Source organism: Symphalangus syndactylus, chromosome 9 (genome assembly GCF_028878055.3).
Source record: "Symphalangus syndactylus isolate Jambi chromosome 9, NHGRI_mSymSyn1-v2.1_pri, whole genome shotgun sequence".
NCBI classification, from domain to species: Eukaryota; Metazoa; Chordata; class Mammalia; order Primates; family Hylobatidae; genus Symphalangus; species Symphalangus syndactylus.
Window position 1 is genome coordinate 82,376,943 of NC_072431.2, and position 22,109 is coordinate 82,399,051.

The window sequence follows — 22,109 nt, forward strand, 5'->3', positions numbered from 1 at the left end:
CTGGGCATGGTGGCACATGCCTGTAGTTCCAGATACTAGGGAGGTTGAGGCAGGAGGGTTGCTTGACCCTGGGAGGTCGAGGGTGCAGTGAGCCTTGATTGCATCACTTCACTCCAGCCTGGGCAACAGAGTGAGATCCTGTCTCAAAAAAGATAAATAAATAAACAACAGGTGAATTCTACCAAATGTATAAAGAAGAACTGATACCATCCCTACTGAAACTAATCCAAAAAATTGCAGAGGAGGGACCCCTCCCTAACTCATTCTATGAACCTAACATCATCCTGATACCAAACCCTGGCAGAGACACAACAACAACAACAACAAAAATTTCAGGCCAATATGCTTGATGAACATAGATGCAAAAATCCTCAACAACATACTATCAAACCAAATCAGCAACACATCAGAAAGCTAATCCACTACAAACAAATAGGCTTTATCCCAGGGTTGAAAGTTTGGTCCAACATATACAAATCAGTAAATGTGATTTATCACATAAACAGAACTAAAAACAAAAACCACATGATCATCTCAATAGATGCAGAAAAGGCTATTGATAAAATTCAACATCCCTTCATTTTAAAAACCCTTAATAAACTAGGCATTGAAGGAACATACCTCAAAGTAATAACACCCATCGATGAAAAACACACAGTCAAAATCATACTAAGTGGTAAAGAGCTAGAAGAATTTCCCTTTAGAACTGTAACAGGACAAGGATGCCCACTCTCACCACTCCAATTCACATCATACTGAAAGTCCTAGCCAGAGCAATCAGGCAAGAGAAAGAAATAAAAGGCAGCCAAACAGGAAGAGAGGAAGTCTCCAAACACGGATAGTTTTATCCTTGTTTGCAAGATGATACAATCCTATACCTAGAAACCCCCATAGTCTGCCCCAAAGCCCCTAGATCTGATAAGCAACTTCAGCAAAGTTTCAGAATACAAAATCAGTGTACAAACCAACAACATCCAAGATGAAAGCCAAATCAAGAACACAATCACATTCACAATAGCCACAAAAAGAATAAAATACCTAGGAATACAGCTAACCAAGAAGGTGAAAGATCTCCTCAATGAGAATTAAAAAACACTGATCAAAGAAATCACAGATGATACAAACAAACAGAAAAACATCCCATGTTCATGGATAAGAATAATCAATATTATTAAGATTGCCCAAAGCAATTCACAGATTCAATGTTATTCTTATCAAACTACCAAAGACATTCTTTATAGAATTTGAAAAAACTATTTTAAAATTCATATGGCATCAAAAAAGTGCCCAAATAGCCAAGGCAATCGTAAGCAAAAGAGCAATGCTGTAAGGATTACATTACCCACCTCCAAACTATACTACATGGCTACAGGAACCAAAACAACATGGTACTGGTAAAATAATAAAAATAAAAAATAAAACACATATACCAATGGAACAGAATAGACAGCCCAGAGCCCAGAAATAAGGCCACATACCTAAAACCATCAATCTTTGACAAAGTTGACAAAAACTAGTGATAGGGAAAGGATTCCTTAATCAATAAATGGTGCTGGAATAACTGGCTAGCCATGTGCAGAAGATTGAAGCTGGATCCCTTTCTCACCTTATATAAAAAAATCAACTCAAGATGGATTAAAGATTTAAGTGTTAAACCTAAAACTATCAATATCCTGGAAGATAACCTAGGCAATATCATTCTGCACATGGGAACAGGAAGAGATTTCAAGATGAAGATATCAGAGTTATTGTAACAACAACAAAAAATTGACAAATAGGACACAATTAAACTAAACAGCTTCTGCACAGCAAAAGAAACTATCAAGAGATTAAACAGACATCCTACAGAATGGGAGAAAATATTTGCAAACTATGCATCCAACAAGGGTCTAATATCCAGAATCTATAAGGAATTTAAAAAACCAACAAGCAAAAAATAAACAACCCCATGAAAAAGTAGGCAAAAGACATGAACAGACACTTTTAGAAGAAGACATGCACGTGGCCAATAAGTATATGAAAAAATACTCCACTGTATTAGAGAAATGCAAATCAAAGCCACTGAGATACCATCTCACTGCAGTCAGAATGGCTATCATTAAAAAGTCAAAAAGTAACAGATGCTGGTGAGGTTGTGTAGAAAGGGGAACACTTATACACTGTTGGAGGGAAAGTAAATTAGTTCAACATTGTGGAAAACAGTGTGGCAATTTCTTAAAGAACTGAAAACAGAATTACCATTTGACCCAGCAGTCCCATTATTGTGTATACACCCAAAGGAATGTATATCATTCTACCATAAAGACACATGCACGCATATGTTCATCACAGTACTATTTGCAATAGCAAAGTCATGGAATCCACTTAGATGTCCATCAACAGTTGATTGGATAAAGAAAAGGTGGTACATATACTCCCATGAAACACTACACAGCCATAAAAAAGAATGAAATCTTGTCCTTTGCAGTAACATGGATGTAGCTGGGGCCCACTGTTCTCAGCAAATTAATTCAGGAACAGAAAATCAAATACCACACGTTCCCATTTATAAGTGGGAACTAAATACAGTGGACATATGAATATAAAAGTGGCAACAATAGAAATTGGGAGCTAAAGATTAGGGAAAGAGGGGTGGGCAAGGGTTGAAAAACTAACTATTGGGTGCTATGCTCACTACCTGGGTGATGGGATCATCACATACTGCCTTAAGTATTAATTCCTTTAATATTATGAAACTTACTTATAGATGAGGAAACTGAAGCAATTTGCCACCAAATCAAATGGCTAATCTGTTGCAAAGCCAAGATGAGAAACTAATTAGTCTGACCTCAGCATTCAAGCTCTTTACCACAACACTATTCATGCTGAGAAAGCTCCTCAAGGCTGAACTACTGAGTCATAGGCACAGCCTTTCTCACTCAGAGGTTAGTGACATGACAGCTTTGAATTCTAAATTGAAAAAAAATTTCTGTATGTAGCAAACTAGATTCTTATAGTCCAACTCTTCCACTAAAAACATCCAGAAAAGTGAGAACAATATTTTTAATGATTTTTAAGGCATCAGAGAGCTACTGAGGCACTGGGAATTTGTGCGCCAACATTACAGAAGAGGAAAGACAGGAGAGATAAAGTCCAACATTTGAAGCTACTTTTCCACTGTGGGCAATTGTTGTTTCCAAAACAAAAATGAGGGAAGAGAGGCTAAGAAAATAAGAACTTGCAAAAGTATCACAAGACTAGGAAAGAAACTGAAATCCACAGACAGTTAAGGAAAAATTGCCTTTAGTAAACAACACAAATTTAGGTTGATACCCCAAGTAGTAAAAGAAGACAAGAAACAATCGAGCTCTAACAAAGTTTCATAGCATGCTCAAAAATAGTTTAATTCCTGACTGAATTAAAGCGATATACCTCCACTCTCACTGCCTGTCAGAAGCAAAACTAAAGCACCTCTGGAGGAAAAACAATCATGCAGAGTGTCGCACTATCTCTACATATAATGTCTGAAATGCATTTAATAAAAAGATGTAAGTAGAGTGTTTTGGGTGTCCAAGGCAGGAGAATCTCTTAAGGCCAGGAGTTCAAGATTAGCCTGGGCAATATAGCAAGACACTATCTCAACAAAAATTAAAATTAAAAAATTAGCTGCAAATGGTGGTATAAGCCTGTTGTCATAGCTACTTGGGAGACTGAGACAAAAGGATCCCTTGAGCCTCATAATTTGAGGCTACAGTGAGCTATGGTCGTACCACTGCATTCCACCCTGGGCAATAGAGTGAGGCTCTACCTCTTAAAAGAAAAAAAGTTGCAGGTGGAGCCAAGATGGCCGAATAGGAACAGCTCCGGTCTACAGTTCGCAGCGTGAGTGACGCAGAAGATGGGTGATTTCTGCATTGCCATCTGAGGTACTGGGTTCATCTCACTAGGGAGTGCCAGACAGTGGGTGCAGGACAGTGGGTGCCACGCACCGAGCATGAGCCGAAGCAGGGTGAGGCATTGCCTCACTCGGGAAGCACAAGGGGTGAGGGAGTTCCCATTCCTAGTCAAAGAAAGGGGTGACAGACAGCACCTGGAAAATCGGGTCACTCCCACCCTAATAATGTGCTTTTCCAACGGGCTTAAAAAACGGCACACCAGGAAATTATATCCAGCATCTGGCTCAGAGGGTCCTACGCCCACGGAGTCTTGCTGATTGCTAACACAGCAGTCTGAGATTAAACAGCAAGGCGGCAGCGAGGCTGGGGGAGGGGCGCCCGCCATTGCCCAGGCTTGATTAGGTAAACAAAGCAGCCAGGAAGCTCGAACTGGGTGGAGCCCACCACAGCTCAAGGAGGCCTGCCTGCCTCTGTAGGCTCCACCTCTGGGGGCAGGGCACAGACAAACAAAAAGACAGCAGTAACCTCTGCAGACTTAAATGTCCCTGTCTGACAGCTTTGAAGAGAGTAGTGGTTCTCCCAGCACACAGCTAGAGATCTGAGAACAGGCAGACTGCCTCCTCAAGAGGGTCCCAAACCCTGAGCAGCCTAACTGGGAGGCACCCCCCAGTAGGGGCAGACTGACACCTCACACGGCTGGGTACTCCTCTGACACAAAACTTCCAGAGGAACGATCAGGCAGCAGCATTCGTGGTTCACGAAAATCCGCTGTTCTGCAGCCACCACTGCTGACACCCAGGCAAACAGGATCTAGAGTGGACCTCTAGCAAACTCCAACAGACCTGCAGCTGAGGGTCCTGTCTGTTAGAAGGAAAACTAATAAACAGAAAGGACATCCACACCAAAAACCCATCTGTACCTCACCATCATCAAAGACCAAAAGTAGATAAAACCACAAAGATGGGGAAAAAACAGAGCAGAAAAACTGGAAACTCTAAAAAGCAGAGCGCCTCTCCTCCTCCAAAGGAAAGCAGTTCCTCACCAGCAACGGAACAAAGCTGGATGGAAAATGACTTTGACGAGTTGAAAGATGAAGGCTTCAGACGATCAACCTACTCCGAGCTACAGGAGGAAATTCAAGCCAAAGGCAAAGAAGATAAAAACTTTGAAAAAGAATTAGATGAATGTATAACTAGAATAACCAATGGAGAGAAGTGCTTAAAGGAGCTGATGGAGCTAAAAGCCAAGGCTCGAGAACTACGTGAAGAATGCAGAAGCCTCAGGAGCTGATGCGATCAACTGGAAGAAAGGGTATCAGCGATGGAAGATGAAATGAATGAAATGAAGTGAGAAGGGAAGTCTAGAGAAAAAAGAATAAAAAGAAATGAACAAAGCCTCCAAGAAACATAGGACTATGAGAAAAGACCAAATCTACGTCTGATTGGTGTACCTGAAAGTGACGGGGAGAATGGAACCAAGTCGGAAAACACTCTACAGGATATTATCCAGGAGAACTTCCCCAATCTAGCAAGGCAGGCCAACATTCAGATTCAGGAAATACAGAGAATGCCACAAAGATACTCCCCGAGAAGAGCAACTCCAAGACACATAAATGTCAGATTCACCAAAGCTGAAATCAAGGAAAAAATGTTAAGAGCAGCCAGAGAGAAAGGTCACGTTATCACCAAAGGGAAGCCCATCAGACTAACAGCTGATCTCTCAGCAGAAACTCTACAAGCCAGAAGAGAGTGGGGGCCGATATTCAACATTCTTAAAGAAAAGAATTTTCAACCCAAAATTTCATATCCAGCCAAACTAAGCTTCATAAGTGAAGGAGAAATAAAATTCTTTACAGACAAGCAAATGCTGAGAGATTTTGTCACCACCAGGCCTGCCCTAAAAGAGCTCCTGAAGGAAGCACTAAACATGGAAAGGAACAACCGGTACCAGCCACTGCAAAATCATGCCAAATTGTAAAGACCATCAAGACTAGGAAGAAACTGCATCAACTAACGAGCAAAATAACCAGCTAACATCATAATGACAGGATCAAATTCACACATAACAATATTAACTTTAAATGTAAATGGACTAAATGCTCCAATTAAAAGACACAGACTGGCAAATTGGATAAAGAGTCAAGACCTCTCAGTGTGCTGTATTCAGGACACCCATCTCACATGCAGAGACACATATAGGCTCAAAATAAAAGGATGGAGGAAGATCTACCAAGCAAATGGAAAACAAAAAAGGCAGGGGTTGCAATCCTAGTCTCTGATAAAACAGACTTTAAACCAACAAAGGTCAAAAGAGATAAAGAAGGACATTACATAATGGTAAAGGGATCAATTCAACAAGAAGAGCTAACTATCCTAAATATATATGCACCCAATACAGGAGCACCCAGATTCATAAAGCAAGTCCTGAGTGACCTACAAAGAGACTTAGACTCCCACACAATAATAATGGGAGACTTTAACAGCCCACTGTCAACATTAGACCAATCAATGAGACAGAAAGTAAACAAGGATACCCAGGAATTGAACTCAGTTCTGCACCAAGAGGACCTAATAGACATCTACAGAATTCTCCACCCCAAATCAACAGAATATACATTTTTTTCAGCATCGCACCACACCTATTCCAAAATTGACCACATAGTTGGAAGTAAAGCTATCCCCAGCAAATGTAAAAGAACAGAAATTATAACAAACTGTCTCTCAGACCACAGTGCAATCAAACTAGAACTCAGGATTAAGAAACTCACTCAAAACCGCTCAACTACATGGAAACTGAACAACCTGCTCCTGAATAACTACTGGGTACATAATAAAATAAAGGCAGAAATAAAGATGTTCTTTGAAACCAACGAGAACAAAGACACAACATACCTGAATCTCTGGGACACATTCAAAGCAGTGTGTAGAGGGAAATTTATAGCACTAAATGCCCACAAGAGAAAGCAGGAAAGATCCAAAATTGACACCCTACCATCATAGTTAAAAGAACTAGAAAAGCAAGAGCACACACGTTCAAAAGCTAGCAGAAGGCTAGAAATAACTAAAATCAGAGCAGAACTGAAGGAACTAGAGACACAAAAAACCCTTCAAAACATTAACGAATCCAGGAGCTCGTTTTTTGAAAAGATCAACAAAATTGATAGACCACTAGCAAGACTAATAAAGAAGAAAAGAGAGAAGAATCAAATAGATGCAATAAAAAATGAAAAAGGGGATATCACCACCGATCCCACAGAAATACAAACTACCGTCAGAGAATACTACAAACACCTCTACGCAAATAAACTGGAAAATCTAGAAGAAATGGATAAATTCCTGGACACATACACCCTCCCAAGACTAAACCAGGAAGAAGTTGAATCTCTGAATAGACCAATAACAGGCTCTGAAATTGTGGCAATAATCAATAGCTTACCAACCAAAAAGAGTCCAGGACCAGATGGATTCACAGCCAAATTCTACCAGAGGTACAAGGAGGAACTGGTACCATTCCTTCTGAAACTATTCCAATCAATAGAAAAAGAGGGAATCCTCCCTAACTCATTTTATGAGGCCAGCATCATCCTGATACCAAAGCCGGGCAGAGACATAACCAAAAAGGAAAATTTTAGACCAATATCCTTGATGAACATTGATGCAAAAATCCTCAATAAAATACTGGCAAACCGAATCCAACAGCACATCAAAAAGCTTATCCACCATGATCAAGTGGGCTTCATCCCTGGGATGCAAGGCTGGTTCAACATATGCAAATCAATAAATGTAATCCAGCATATAAACAGAACCAAAGACAAAAACCACAATGATTATCTCAATAGATGCAGAAAAGGCCTTTGACAAAATTCAACAACGCTTCATGCTAAAAACTTTCAATTAATTAGGTATTGATGGGACGTATCTCAAAATAATAAGAGCTATCTATGACAAACCCACAGCCAATATCATACTGAATGGGCAAAAACTGGAAGCATTCCCTTTGAAAACTGGCACAAGACAGGGATGCCCTCTATCACCACTCCTATTCAACACGGTGTTGGAAGTTCTGGCCAAGGCAATTAGGCAGGAGAAGGAAATAAAGGGTATTCGATTAGGAAAAGAGGAAGTCAAATTGTCCCTCTTTGCAGATGACATGACTGTATATCTAGAAAACCCCACTGTCTCAGTCCCAAATCTCCTTAAGCTGATAAGCAACTTCAGCAAAGTCTCAGGATACAAAATCAATGTACAAAAATCACAAGCATTCTTATACACCAATAACAGACAGAGAGCCAAATCATGAGTGAACTCTCATTCACAATTGTTTCAAAGAGAATAAAATACCTAGGAATCCAACTTACAAGGGACATGAATGACCTCTTCAAGGAGAACTACAAACAACTGCTCAATGAAATAAAAGAGGATACAAACAAATGGAAGAACATTCCATGCTCATGGGTTGGAAGAATCAATAGCGTGAAAATGGCCATACTGCCCAAGGTTATTTATAGATTCAATGCCATCCCCATCAAGCTACCAATGACTTTCTTCACACAATTGGAAAAAACTACTTTAAAGTTCATATGGAACCAAAAAAGAGCCTGCATCGCCAAGTCAATCCTAACCCAAAAGAACAAAGCTGGAGGCATCACACTACCTGACTTCAAACTATACTACAAGGCTACAGTAACCAAAACAGCATGGTACTGGTACCAAAACAGAGATATAGATCAATGGAACAGAACAGAGCCCTCAGAAATAATACCGCATATCTACAACTATCTGATCTTTGACAAACCTGACAAAAACAAGAAATGGGGAAAGGATTCCCTATTTAATAAATGGTGCTGGGAAAACTGGCTAGCCATATGTAGAAAGCTGAAACTGGATCCCTTCCTTACACCTTATACAAAAATTAATTCAAGATGGATTAAAGACTTACATGTTAGACCTAAAACCATATAAACCCTAGAAGAAAACCCAGGCATTACCATTCAGGACATAGGCATGGGTAAGGACTTCATGTCTAAAACACCAACAGCAATGGCAACAAAAGCCAAAATTGACAAATGGGATCTAATTAAACTAAAGAGCTTCTGCACAGCAAAAGAAACTACCATCAGAGTGAACAGCCAACCTAGAAAATGGGAGAAAATTTTCGCAACCTTCTCATCTGACAAAGGGCTAATATCCAGAATCTACAATGAACTCAAACAAATTTACAAGAAAAAAACAAACAACCCCATCCAAAAGTGGGCTAAGAACATGCACAGACACTTCTCAAAAGAAGACATTTACACAGCCAAAAAACACATGCAAAAATGTTCATCATCACTGGCCATCAGAGAAATGCAAATCAAAACCACAATGAGATACCATCTCACACCAGTTAGAATGGCCATCATTAAAAAGTCAGGAAACAACAGGTGCTGGAGAGGATGTGGAGAAATAGGAACACTTTTACACTGTTGGTGGGACTGTAAACTAGTTCAACCATTGTGGAAGTCAGTGTGGCGATTCCTCAGGGATCTAGAACTAGAAATACCATTTGACCCAGCCATCCCATTACTGGGTATATACCCAAAGGATTATAAATCATGCTGCTATAAAGACACATGCACACATATGTTTATTGCGGCACTATTCACAATAGCGAAGACTTGGAACCAACCCAAATGTCAAATAACGATAGACTGGGTTAAGAAAATGTGGCACATATACACCATGGAATACTATGCAGCCATAAAAAATGATGAGTTCATGTCCTTTGTAGGGACATGGATGAAACTGGAAACCATCATTCTCAGTAAACCATCGCAAGGACAAAAAAACCAAACACCGCATGTTCTCACTCATAGGTGGGAAATGAACAATGAGAACACATGGACACAGTCAGGGGAACATCACACTCTGGGGACTGTTGTGGGGTGGGGGTATTGGGGAGGGATAGCATTAGGAGATACACCTAATGCTAAATGACGAGTTAATGGGTGCAGCACACCAACATGGCACATGGATACATATGTAACAAACCTGCACATTGTGCACATGTACCCTAAAACTTAAAGTGCAATAATAAAAAAAAAAGAGAGAGAAAAAAAGTTGTATAAAAACAATAGGAATTGGGGAAAAAAATAGGAAAAGCTTACAATAGATACTGACACCAAGAAAATAAAGTTATTGAAGTTATCAGGCAGAAAATATTTAGTAAAACCTATAAAATAAAATGAAAATTCTAGAACATGTAATAACTGAAATTAAGAATTAAAGGAGTAAGCTTAATTAAACACATTCTGCAGAGAGAATTTCTCGACTAGAAAATAAATCAGAGAAAAACCACCCAGACCGAGGCATAGAGACTGAAGAAAACAGGAGGAACGATACAGAAAAAAGAAGAAACATTTGGGACACACACACGAACACACACACACAGACACACACACACATAGGTAGAGTCCTAATAAGAAAAAAAAAAGAAATTGATGTAAAAGAAATATTTAAAGAAATAGTAATATGGAATTGTTCAAAGACAATAAATATGTAAGTCCACACGTCTTAAGTTCTCAAGATGGATAAATATGAAGAAATATTCCAGGTGCTGTAGCTCATGCCTGTAATCCCAGCATTTTGGGAGGCTGAGGCAGGTGGATCACTTCAGCTGAGGAGTTTGGGACCAGACTGGGCAACATGGCAAAACCCCATTTGTACAAGAAATACAAATTAGCCAGGTGCTGTGGCCTGCACCTGTAGTCCCAGCTACTCAGGGGGCAAAGTCAGGAGAATCGCTTGAGCCTGGAAGCAGAGGTTGCAGTGAGGTGAGATTGCACCATGGCACTAGAAATCAGTTAAGAAGATGCAACAGCCAAGTAAATCCCTAATAATCCAAGAAAATGTCACACTCATTGCGAAATTTTGTGACATTTTTCTCATTCACTCTTCATCCCCTTCATGGCACAATATGCCACTGTCAGGAAGATGTGTATCAATTCCAAGTTCCTCCCTCAGTATACAAGGGAAAAAATAGAACTTGCTGGCAATATTTGGCTTGCCTAGGGGCTGCCGAAGTGACTGATTTCTGTCTTGCCTGATGTAGAGCACAGATGAGAAAAGTGGCATAGTTTGGATGCCAGGTTGGAGGCCACTGAAAGCAGCAGTCAGTCACCGTGGCATGTTAGAGCTGCAGGGAGTCTGTATTACTGTAGGTGGCTAGGAGTAATCAATATGGACACAGGAATACAATAAACATCCAAGGCTTTTGAGATGAACCAGGAGAATGAAGAAATTAATACATTTTAAAGCAGATGCTATGTATGCAGGGAAGTGGAATAAAAGCACACATTTAGGCTTAGGGAATACACATCCTCGAAAAGATTTAAAAGACCCTGAGCCTTTAAAACAGTTTGGGCAATGAAGGTCTTCCCCTGCACAAAGCCATTCTACAAAAGCTGGGGGAAGCGGAAATTATTTTCAAGTGTCCAAATCTCAACAGAAGATATCAAGACATACCAAAATAAAACAGAGTAACACGAATGATTCAAAGGAACAAGATAAATCTCCAGAGATTGTCCGCTAAAGAAATGCAGGCCTCTGACTTACTTGATAAATAAATTAAAACAACTACCTTACATATGGCCAATGAACTCAAAGAAAACACAGTGAAAAACAACCAAACTAAATCTAGAAAATGGTTTATAAACAAAGCGGAATATTAGCAAAGAGATAGAGATTACAGTCATATACCACATAATGATGTTTGGTCCCATAAGATTATAATACTATATTTTTACCTTACCATTTTATGTTATATATGTTTAAATACACAAATACTATCATGTTACAATTGCCTACAGTATTCAGTAGAATAACCTGTATATGTTTGTGGCCTAGGAACAATAGGCTAACCATATAGTCCAGGTATGTAGTAGGCTATACCACCTAGGTTTGTGTAAATATACTCTATGATGTTTGAACAATGGCAAAATTGCCTAACAATGCATTTCTCAGAATGCATCCACATTATTAAGTGATGCATGGCTGTATTTACAAAGAACCCAAAGAAATTCTGGAGCTAAAAAATTGAATAACTGAATTTAGAAATTCAGGCAAAAGAAAGAATCAGCAAACTTAAAGATGGGCCATTTGAAACAATCAAATCATAGGAGCAAAGAAAAAAAATGAACACAGCCCAAGGAACTTATGAGACACCACCAAGCCAACCCATATACACAAGCAGAAGATGAGAAAAAGAGAAAGGGGCAGAGAGTGTATTTAAAGAATTAATGGCTGAAAACACTCCACATTTGAAAAATAAATGGATATACAAATGCAAGAAGTTAAAAAACTTCAAGGAGCATAAACCCAGAGATCCATACGAAGGCATATTATAATGAAACTATCGAAAGTCAAAGACAAAGTGAGAATCTTAAAAGCAGCAAAAGAAAAACGACTCATAACATACAATGAAGCTTTTATAGGATTACCAACTGACTTCTCTTACATGCCAGAAGGCAGTTGAATGACATATTTAAAGTGCTGAAAGAAAAAAAAAAAACCTATCAACAGAGAATACCATATTTAACAAGTTGTTCTTCAAAAGTGGAAGTAAAATTAACACTTTTTCATATGAATGAAAACTGACAGTTCATTAACACTAGACTTTTGCTATAAGAAATGCCAAAGGAAGTCTTCCAAGTCAAAACAAAAAGGTGTTAGGCAGTAACGTAAAGCCATTCAAATATATAAAGTTTTCTAGTAAAGATCAACACATGAACAAATATACAAACCTATTATTGTAATTTTGGTTTATATCTTCATAACTTTTATAGAGCCTAAAAATATATATCTAAATACAGACAAACGGCAATGAAAAGGGAATCAAATCATAAGTCAATTAAACACACACTAAAAAGGAAGTAATGCAGGAAATGTGGGATAGGAAAGCTGTAAGACAGTCTAAAAACAAATGTCAAAATGGCAAAAGTAAATCTTTCCCTATCAATAATTACTTTAAATGTAAATGGATTAAGTTCCCCTGTCAAAAGACACAAATTAGTATAATGAATGAAAATATATGATCCAACTTCATGCTGTCTTCAAGAGAAGCACTTTGGATCTAAGGACACACATAAGTCAACAGAGAAAGACTGGGAAAAGATATTTCATGAAAATAGTAACCAAAAGAGAATAAGGCATCCCTACCAATATCAGACAAATAGACTTTAAGTCAAAAACTGTTACAAGACAGAAAGAAGGACATTATATAATGATAAAAGAATCAATTCACCAAAACAGATAAAATAATTATTAATATCTATGCACCAAACATCAGAGATCCTAAGTAAATGAAGCAAACATTGACAGAATTGAAGAGAAAAATAACAGTTCTACTATAATAGTAGCAGACTTCAGTACCCCACTTTTAGTAATAGAAAAACCAAACAAAACATCAGTAAGAAAAAAAAGAAAATGAAATAGAGAAATTGAACAACACTACAGAAAAATTAGACCTAACAAACAGTACAAAATAGTCCACTCAACCGCAGCACAATACATATTTTTCTCAAGTCTACATAGAACATTCTCCAAGATAAACTACATGTTAAGCTACAAAACAAGTCTTAATATATTTTAAAAGATTTAAATAATACAGTGTGTTTTCTTATTACAATATAATGAAACTAGAAATTAATAGTAGAAACAAAACTGAAAAATATGGGGAAATTCAATAATGCACTCCCAAATACGTCAAAGAAGAAATTACAAGGGAAATTAGAAAATATTGTGAGATAATTGAAAATAAAATACAACACACCAAAACTTAATGAGACATAGGCGAAACAGCACTAAGAGGAACACATAAAGCTGTGAATGTTTACACTTAAAGAAAAGATCACAAATTATTAACTGAACATTATGCCTTAAGGATGAAGAACCCAAAGCTAGCAGAAGGAACTACTAATTATTAGAACAGAGATAAATGAAATATAAATGAGAGAATCAACAAAACCAAAAGTTGATTATTTTAAAAGATCAACAATATTGACAAATTATTATCCAGATTGACAAAGAAAAATATGAGAAGGCTCCAATAACTACAATCAGACACAAAAATGGGCATTACAACTGGTTTTATAGACATAAAAAGGATTACTGGAGAATACTATGAATAACTGCATATCAAAATTTGGATAACCTAGAGGAAGTGGGTAAGATCCTAGAGCGACCCGTCTACCAAGATGGATTTATGAAAAAAAAAAGAAAAGAAAAGAAAAGAAAATCAGAACAGACTAATAACTAGGAAGGAGCTTGAGTTACTAATAAAAAATCTCCCAACCATCAAAATTCCAGAACCCAAACAGCTTCACTGGTAAATTCTACCAAATATTTAAAGAAAAATTAACATGAATCCTCCTCAAACTCTTCCAAAATAATGAAGAAAAGAAAACACTTTCAAATGCTATGAGGTCAGCTTTACCCTGACACCAAAGCCAGACAAAGATAGCACAAGAAAGGAAAAGTATAGACCAATATCCCTGATAAACACTGATGCAAAAACACCATCAAAATGCTAGCAAATAGAATTCAATAGCAAATGTTTATAGCAGCTTAATTCACAACTGCGAAAATATGGAACGTGTCCAAATGCCCATCGATCAACTAGTGGATAAAGAAATTGTGGTATACATATATACCATGGAATACTATTGAGCCATAAAAAGGAACAAAATAATGGCATTCACAGTGACCTGGATGGAATTAGAGACCATTATTCTAGGGAAAGTAACTCAAGAATGGAAAACCCCAAACATTGTATGTTTTCACTCCTAAGTGGTACCTAAGCTATGAGGATGCAAAGGCATAACAATGATACAATGGACTTTGGGGACTCAGGGGGAAAAGGTGGCAGAGAAAGGGTAGCAGGTGAAGGATAAAAGACTACAAATTGGGTATAGTATATACTGCTAGGGTGATGGTGCACCCAAATCTCAGAAATCACCACTAAAGAATTTATTCATGTAAACAAATACCACTTGTTCCCCAAAAACCTATGAAAATAAAAAGCAAACACAAACACAAAATAAAACAAAAACAGAACTCAATAGCAAAAAAAAAAAAAGAATTAATTAAAAGGATTATACATCATGAACAAGTAGCATTTATTCTTATAATGCAAAGATAATTCAACACACAAAAATAAATCGATGCAATATACCACACTAACAGAATGAAGGACAGAAAACACATAATCATCTCAATTGATGCAGAAAAAAAGTTTTAACAAAATTTAACACCATTTCATAACACTTAACAAACTAGGAATAGAACACTACCTCAACATAATAAAACCATAATGAAAAGCCCGCAGCAAACATCATACTCAATGGTAAAAGACGAAATGTTTCCACTTCGAGCAGAAACAAGGCAAGGGTGCCACTTTTGCCACTTGTATTCAACATAGTACTGGAAGTTCTAGCCACAACAATTAGGAGAAAGAAAGGAAAGAAAGGAAAAAAGGGAAGGGAAGGGAAGGGAAGGGAAGGGAAGGGAAGGGAAGGGAAGGGAAGGGAAGGGAAGGGAAGGGAAGGGAAGGGAAGGGAAGGGAAGGGAGGAAGGAAGAAAGGGAAGTGAAGAAGGAAAAGAAATGGAGTAAGGGAAGGAAGGGAGGAGGGAGGGAGGGGGGGAGGGAGGGAGGAAGGAAGGAAGGGAGGGAGGGAAGGAAGGGCATCCAAACAAAATTATTTATTTTCATAGACAACATAAACCTATATGTAGAAAACTCTAAATATTCCAGACACACACACAAAAAAAAAGACTGTTAGAACTAATAAACTAAGTCAACAAAGTGGCAACATGCAAAATCATTATCCAAAAATCAGTTGCATTTCTATACACTAACAATTAACAACTGTAAAGGAAAGCAATTCTATTTTCAATAGCATCAAAAGAGAAAAATACTTAATAATAAATTTAATTAAAGTGGTGTTTCAGCTAAACATTAGGGCTCAAGCTAGGACTAATACTAATATTTTATTAGATTACGCCAATTTTTAAGGCAAAAACAATTCTAGAGCAAGAGTGTCATTTCCTAATGAGAAAAGAGTCCATCCAATAAGAATATATATTTACTGTAGATTTTTTGCACCTATTAATATAACCTCAAATTATATACAGCAAATACTAATAAAAAGAAAATAGACAAATCTACCACCTTAGTGGGAAATTTTAATTTACCTATATTAGTAACTGATAGAAGAAGCAAATAAGACACAAATAAGATATGAATGATTTGAGCAACACAATTAATATACTTGACGTAATTAACAGTATAAACTACTCTATCCAGCAATGACAGAATTCACATTCTTCTGAGGAGCACATACATTTATCAATGACCATATAGGCCATAAAGCATATCTCAACAAATTCAAAATATTAAAACATTCAGAATATGTTTTCTCAATAAAGGGAAGTTAAGTTTGAATTTTTTTTTTTTTTTTTTTTGAGACGGAATCTTACTCTGTTGCCCGGGCTGGAGTACAGTGGTATGATCTTGGCTCACTGCAACCTCTGCCTCCTGGGTTCAAGCGATTCTCCTGCCTCAGCCTCCTGAATAGCTGGGATTACAGGCACCCACAACCATGCCTAGCTAATTTTTGTATTTTTAGTAGAGACAGGATTTCACCATGTTGGTCAGGCTGGTCTCGAACTCCTGACCCCAAGTGATCCACCCGCCTTTGCCTCCCAAAGTGCTGGGATTACAGGCGTGAGCCACCGTACCCGGCCCAAGGTTGAAATTATTTTTTAAGGTGACTTAAAAGGTCCCCAAATGTTTGGAAATTAAGCAATATACTTCTTCCTTTTTTTTTTTTTTTGAGACAGAGTTTTGCTTTTGTTGCCCAGGCTGGAGTGCAATGAGGCGATCTCGGCTCACTGCAACCTCCGCCTCCCGGGTTCAAGCAATTCTCCTGCCTCAGCCTCCTGAGTAGCTGGGATTACAGGCGTGTCCCACCACGCCCGGCTAATTTTTGTATTTTTAGTAGAGACAGGGTTTCACCATGTTGGCCAGGCTGGTCTCAAACTCCTGACCTTGTGATCCACCCGCCTCGGCCTCCCATAGTGCTGGGATTACAGGTGTGAGCCACCGCACCCAGCCAGCAATATACTTCTAAATAACTCTGAGTCAAAGAAGAAATTATGATAAAAAGTAGAAAATATTTTAACTGATTGATAACAAAACTATGACATATTAAAATATGTGAAATATACCTAGAGCTCGGCATAGAGCAAAATTTATTGTCTTAAAAGTACCTATTAGAAAATAAGAAAATCTGAAAGTCAAGAACAAGAAAAAGAACAACAATCACTCTAAATTTACGAGAAGAAAGAAAATAATAAAGATAAAAAATAAATTAATAGAAAAACATATTTAGTAAAAATAATTTTTAAAAATTCCATTTCTTAATAAGACTAGTTATATTTCTGTGATACAGCAAGCCTTTTCACAGAGGTCAGCCCCCAGCAAGGATCTGTCCAAAGAAAGTAGAGTGGTTAAGCTTACAGGATCCAGAGTGAGACTTCCTGGATTTGTATTCTTGACTTTGATGCTTAATACTTTTGAGACCTAGGCCAGAAATAAAATCTTTCTGAGCCTCAATTTTCTCATCTGAAAATGAAATCATAATGGTACCTATCTCACAGGTTGAATGAGGATTGAACAAGATAATCATAGAAAATACAATAAATATTTGCAATTATCAATATAATTGAGACTTCTGAACCACAAGCCTCTTGCCACTATTCCATGTCACTCTTTGTAGCCTGTTTCTGAAAAGAGTCAGAAGTGGGCAAAAATAAGTGATAATGAGGACAGGTAGTATAGGTGAAAGTTAAAGTGTAGGATGAGTACTCAACCCAGAAGGATATGGCCAACTCATTGGAGAAGTTACCATCAACCCCGTACTGCTGCTATACAGAAGAGTTTTATAGTGTAACCTGCAGAAAATGCAAAGGCCCATCTTACCATATTTGGGTTTGAAACTGAGAGTTACAGAGGGAGTATCTCTGGCAGACTCTAAAAGTAGCAGTTTAAAAAACAGCATGAAATAAAAAAATACGAGGTCATTATGGCCACAGAAAATGAATGAGAAACTCCCATTTCCTGCTCCAAATCCCTGACGTCCAAGATGCAGGCTTTCTAAGGAGAAGCTGATAACCCCATTGTGATGAAGCAGTGTCATGGCATGCTGGAAAACCAGGGCAGAAGATAATTCCCAAGGAGAGATGGAAATATACAACCAGCTCTAGAGTAAAAAAGTAGAGGTCAGAAGTGCAAGTTTTACCATGCTGGCATCTTTCCAAAAAGTAGGTCTCTGGGGAACAGGAGGACTCCCTGTGAATCGCACAGTTATGAGTTTATAATATTTAAATTTTAGGGAACTTTTGGTTTTATGAAGCTGATAAGGAAAGAGGTGAGCTGTTAGCATAATAAAAAATAAATATATATATTTGGTCTAGGCCATTGTTTCCTGGCAGGCACATAGCTGCTAAGACCCTTGGAATATAGGAAGTAGTGTCTTTATGTATGCTAATGAATGACTGGTGACTAGGGGCTGATTGTCAGGGGAACCAACCCTGTAATTAGAAGGTTGGAACTTTCAGGTTCTCTCTCCTCTCATTCCCTTACCTTCCCTCTAACCTCTAGGTAGGGGAGAGAGGGATGGAGGTTGAGTCAATCACTAATGTCCAGTGATTTAATATATCATGCCTACATAAGGAAGTTTCCATAAAAACCCAAAAGGACAGTGTTCAGAGTGCTCATAGGTTGATGAGGACATGGAGGTGCTGGGAGGGTGGTAGGCCTGGAGAGGGCATAGAAGCTCCATGCCCCCACATACCTCGTCCCTGTGCATTTCTTCCGTCTACTGTTCCTAAATTATATCTGCTTAATAAACCAGTAACCTAGGAAGTAAACTGTATTTCTGCATTCTGTGACTTGTACCAGCAAATTATTGAATGCAATAAGGGGCTCATGGAAATCCTGATTTATACCCAATTGATCAGAAGTGAGAAGGGAAGCCTGGACTTGGGGTTGGCATCTGAAGTAGGGGCAATCTTGTGGGACTGAGCCCTTAACCTGTAGGATCTGATGCTAATTCCAGGTGGATAGTGCAAGAATTGAATTGAATTGTAGGACACCCAGTTAGTGTCAATGGAGAAATGGAGAATTGCTTGTTGTGGAACAAATCCACATATATGTTCACAGCAGCGTTGGAAGTGTTGAGTGTGTGTATAGAGAAAAACAGTTTGTGTTTTCTTCTACAGGTTCATGGGGTGTTGTCCCCAGTGTGAGCATCAATCTTAATGCTAAGTAAAGTGAGAAGGGCCACAACAGAAAAGCTGGACTCTTGTGAGTAGGATCATGACTAGTCTGCATATAGAAGTATTTATCACCCAAACCAGGACATTCTTGAGAGTAAAAGGAGTCACTATTATAAAGTTTGCAGGAACAACATGGCTCAGTCAATCCAGGACTTCTGGTAAGTCTTGTCATAATTGATGAGAAAAAATTATATGAAATAATCACAATGCCAAATTGTGCTTGGAAAGCCACCCATTTTAAGCCCCACTTTGTTAAATAGGATAGACTCTCAGGAAATTATGTCTCCTCACTAAAAGGGGAAAGCATCCCCCATTCCTGCAGTTTAGACTACTGACTTACCCAATAGTCTGTTCTGGAAACCCTCTTGCATATTTACATATTGGGCTACTTCACAAGTCTTTCTGATAAACTTTATGAAGGCTTTCCAATAATATGCTTGTTCCAGGAAAAATTGTGCTTTTTCAAGTGTATGAAATATCCTGCAGTCAAAAAGAATCCAGAGAAAATTAAAATTTAAAAATGATCTTGCAGATGACAGTTAGATCATTATAAATTTTTCTAAAAACAAATATATGCAAATGCATGGCAGTCCACTTATGTAAGGAAATAGAATCTTTCAAATAGTTCTATTAATTTTTTAAGTTTGTTTACAAACTCCTCTACCTTGATTTGAAAAATGAGGAAAAGCAATTTATAAGAATACATAAAATATAAGACAGAATAAATCAAGAAGGAAAAAAAAGAGGAAAATTAAAGGCCATAACAGGAAGTGAACTTAAAGATTAAGAAAATATATATTCCCTATTGACATATTTGACGAAGAACATCCTAGCAGTCAACGAAAATGGAAATTGATCACACATATAATTCACAGAGTCATAAAATAAAAACAAGGCAAATTTTCTGTAGAGTTACAGCTCCCAAGAGAAGCTTCCCATTGGTAGGTGGTGCACGATTTCTGAGTAACTAAGTAAACAAGAACTTCAATCACATGCATACCTTGGACTTACCAGGGATCCTCAATTTCTAATGAAAGATTAAGTCAGTGGTTAAACATTAAAGGAACTGTTTCATATTTTACAGTTTTTAGATGCTTTCCAGCAGTACCAGTAGGTTAATATTTTAAAAATAAATTGAACCTCTTTCTATTCAAAATATAATCTACCATATTGATCTATCATTTGTGTAGAAGGGGCAGTTGAAATCATTTTGATGTCCCAATTGTTTATAAGTTTCCCACCAAACATGTACTTACACTGTGGAGACAAGCTGGTGCTTACAGTCACTAGAAAAGACATTATTCTCAGGAGAGGGATCAACTCCCAGCAGCAGGAAGAGCCGAGTACAGGAAAGGCTTGCTTCTGACAGCCCCATCTCAAGTTCCTGCCAGTCCAAATATTCTTCAGGTATTAAAACTGACATATTTTTGTGCCAAGTAATGACCTCTTGCAAAATATGATCCTTAACAAGAAAAGAAGATATTGCTTATAATAAATAAAGCAATTCAAATGTGAGTATTTGAGATGCAGCCTTTACCCTGTATCACTTAACAAAGGGTCCACTCAAACTGTACATCAAAGATCGTGCCCTATGGCATGGTAATTATCTAAGTTATAGTTCTAGAATTGAATCTTTGTTCATGTTCAGGTTAATGAGTCCAAAAATAAAACTTAATCCAATAATAAAGTAGGATGGGACCCAGTGTCATAGCTATCTGTGTTAGCTAGTTGCGACAAGTAGCCTGTGAACCAGACCTCCTGAGAGTCTCACTCTTAGTACCGCCTTCCGCAATTCCTCTAGGCTGAGATCTGGCTCACATAAACCCATAGAATGCAGCAGAAGTGAATTGTGCCAGTTCTAGTTCTGCCTTCTCTGAGGAGTGGCAGCTCCTACTCTCCCTCCTTGCCTGTTCTTGCTTGTGTGTGGGATCCCTGGATAGCCATGTCAGAAGTCTGGCTACCCTGCTGAAAGGCCATATGGAGAGGTTACCTGGAGAAGAGACATATTGAGTCTGAGAGGAGAATTAGAGGCCCTCGTCTCAGTATCCTAACTAACCAGACTCCAGCCCTCACGGCCATCTGACTGCAACTACATGAATGATGCCCAGTAAGACCATCAGAAGAACCACCCCACTGAGCCCCGTCAACTCAGAGTCAGAAGAGAGAGAAAAGAATGTGTTTTGTTTTAGGTCACTGAGCTTTGGGGTGATTTGTTAGTGATATGTATCCTAGGCATCATCAAAAAGGCTATCTCAAGTATATGTAACCTATAAATATATAGTTTCCTGCTTTGTATGAGACTACAAGCTAGGCTTTACAGATAAAAAGAAATTTGAGATGGGATTTCTGCCAGGAAAGAGCTAACATCCAGTAGCAAGAAAGGTATTTGCAAACAGGTAAGTTTTTTGTGCCTGCATGCATTCACAAACACTTTTCTTCTCTATTTTTTTCTTTATTTTTTTAATAGGGTCTCACATTGTCACCCAGGCTAGAGTGCAATGTTGTGATCATGGCTCACTGCAGCCTTGACCTGCTGGGCTCAAGCAATTCTCCCACCTCAGCCTCCTGAGTAGCTGATATTACAGGTGTGTGCCACCACATCTGGCTAATTTTTGTTTTTTGTTTTTGTAGAGATGGGGTTTAGCTATGTTGCCCAGGTTGGTCTTAAACTCCTGGGCTCAAACGATCTGCCCACCTAGACCTCCCAAAGTGCTGGAACTACAGGCCTGAGCTACCATGCCTAGCCCTTCACATACAGTTTTCTGCCTGCTTAGCATCCTCTCCTGACTTCTCTTTGCTTCCAAATCTTACACCTCATCTAAGGCTCACTGACTTATTTGGGAAGACTCCTAGATGCTGA

At 38.3% G+C, this 22,109-nt stretch overlaps 1 protein-coding gene across 1 annotated transcript in view; it reads right to left on the reverse strand.

The window, feature by feature from the left end:
• Window positions 1-22,109, reverse strand: part of ABCA13 (ATP binding cassette subfamily A member 13) — a 514,266-nt gene that overhangs the window by 416,976 nt on the left and 75,181 nt on the right. The window contains exons 14-15 of the mRNA XM_055294536.1: window positions 20,506-20,711; window positions 19,590-19,729 (exon numbers count right to left, since the gene is read on the reverse strand). Coding sequence (XP_055150511.1) covers window positions 19,590-19,729; window positions 20,506-20,711 — 346 coding nt within the window. The remainder of the gene's footprint in view (window positions 1-19,589; window positions 19,730-20,505; window positions 20,712-22,109) is intronic.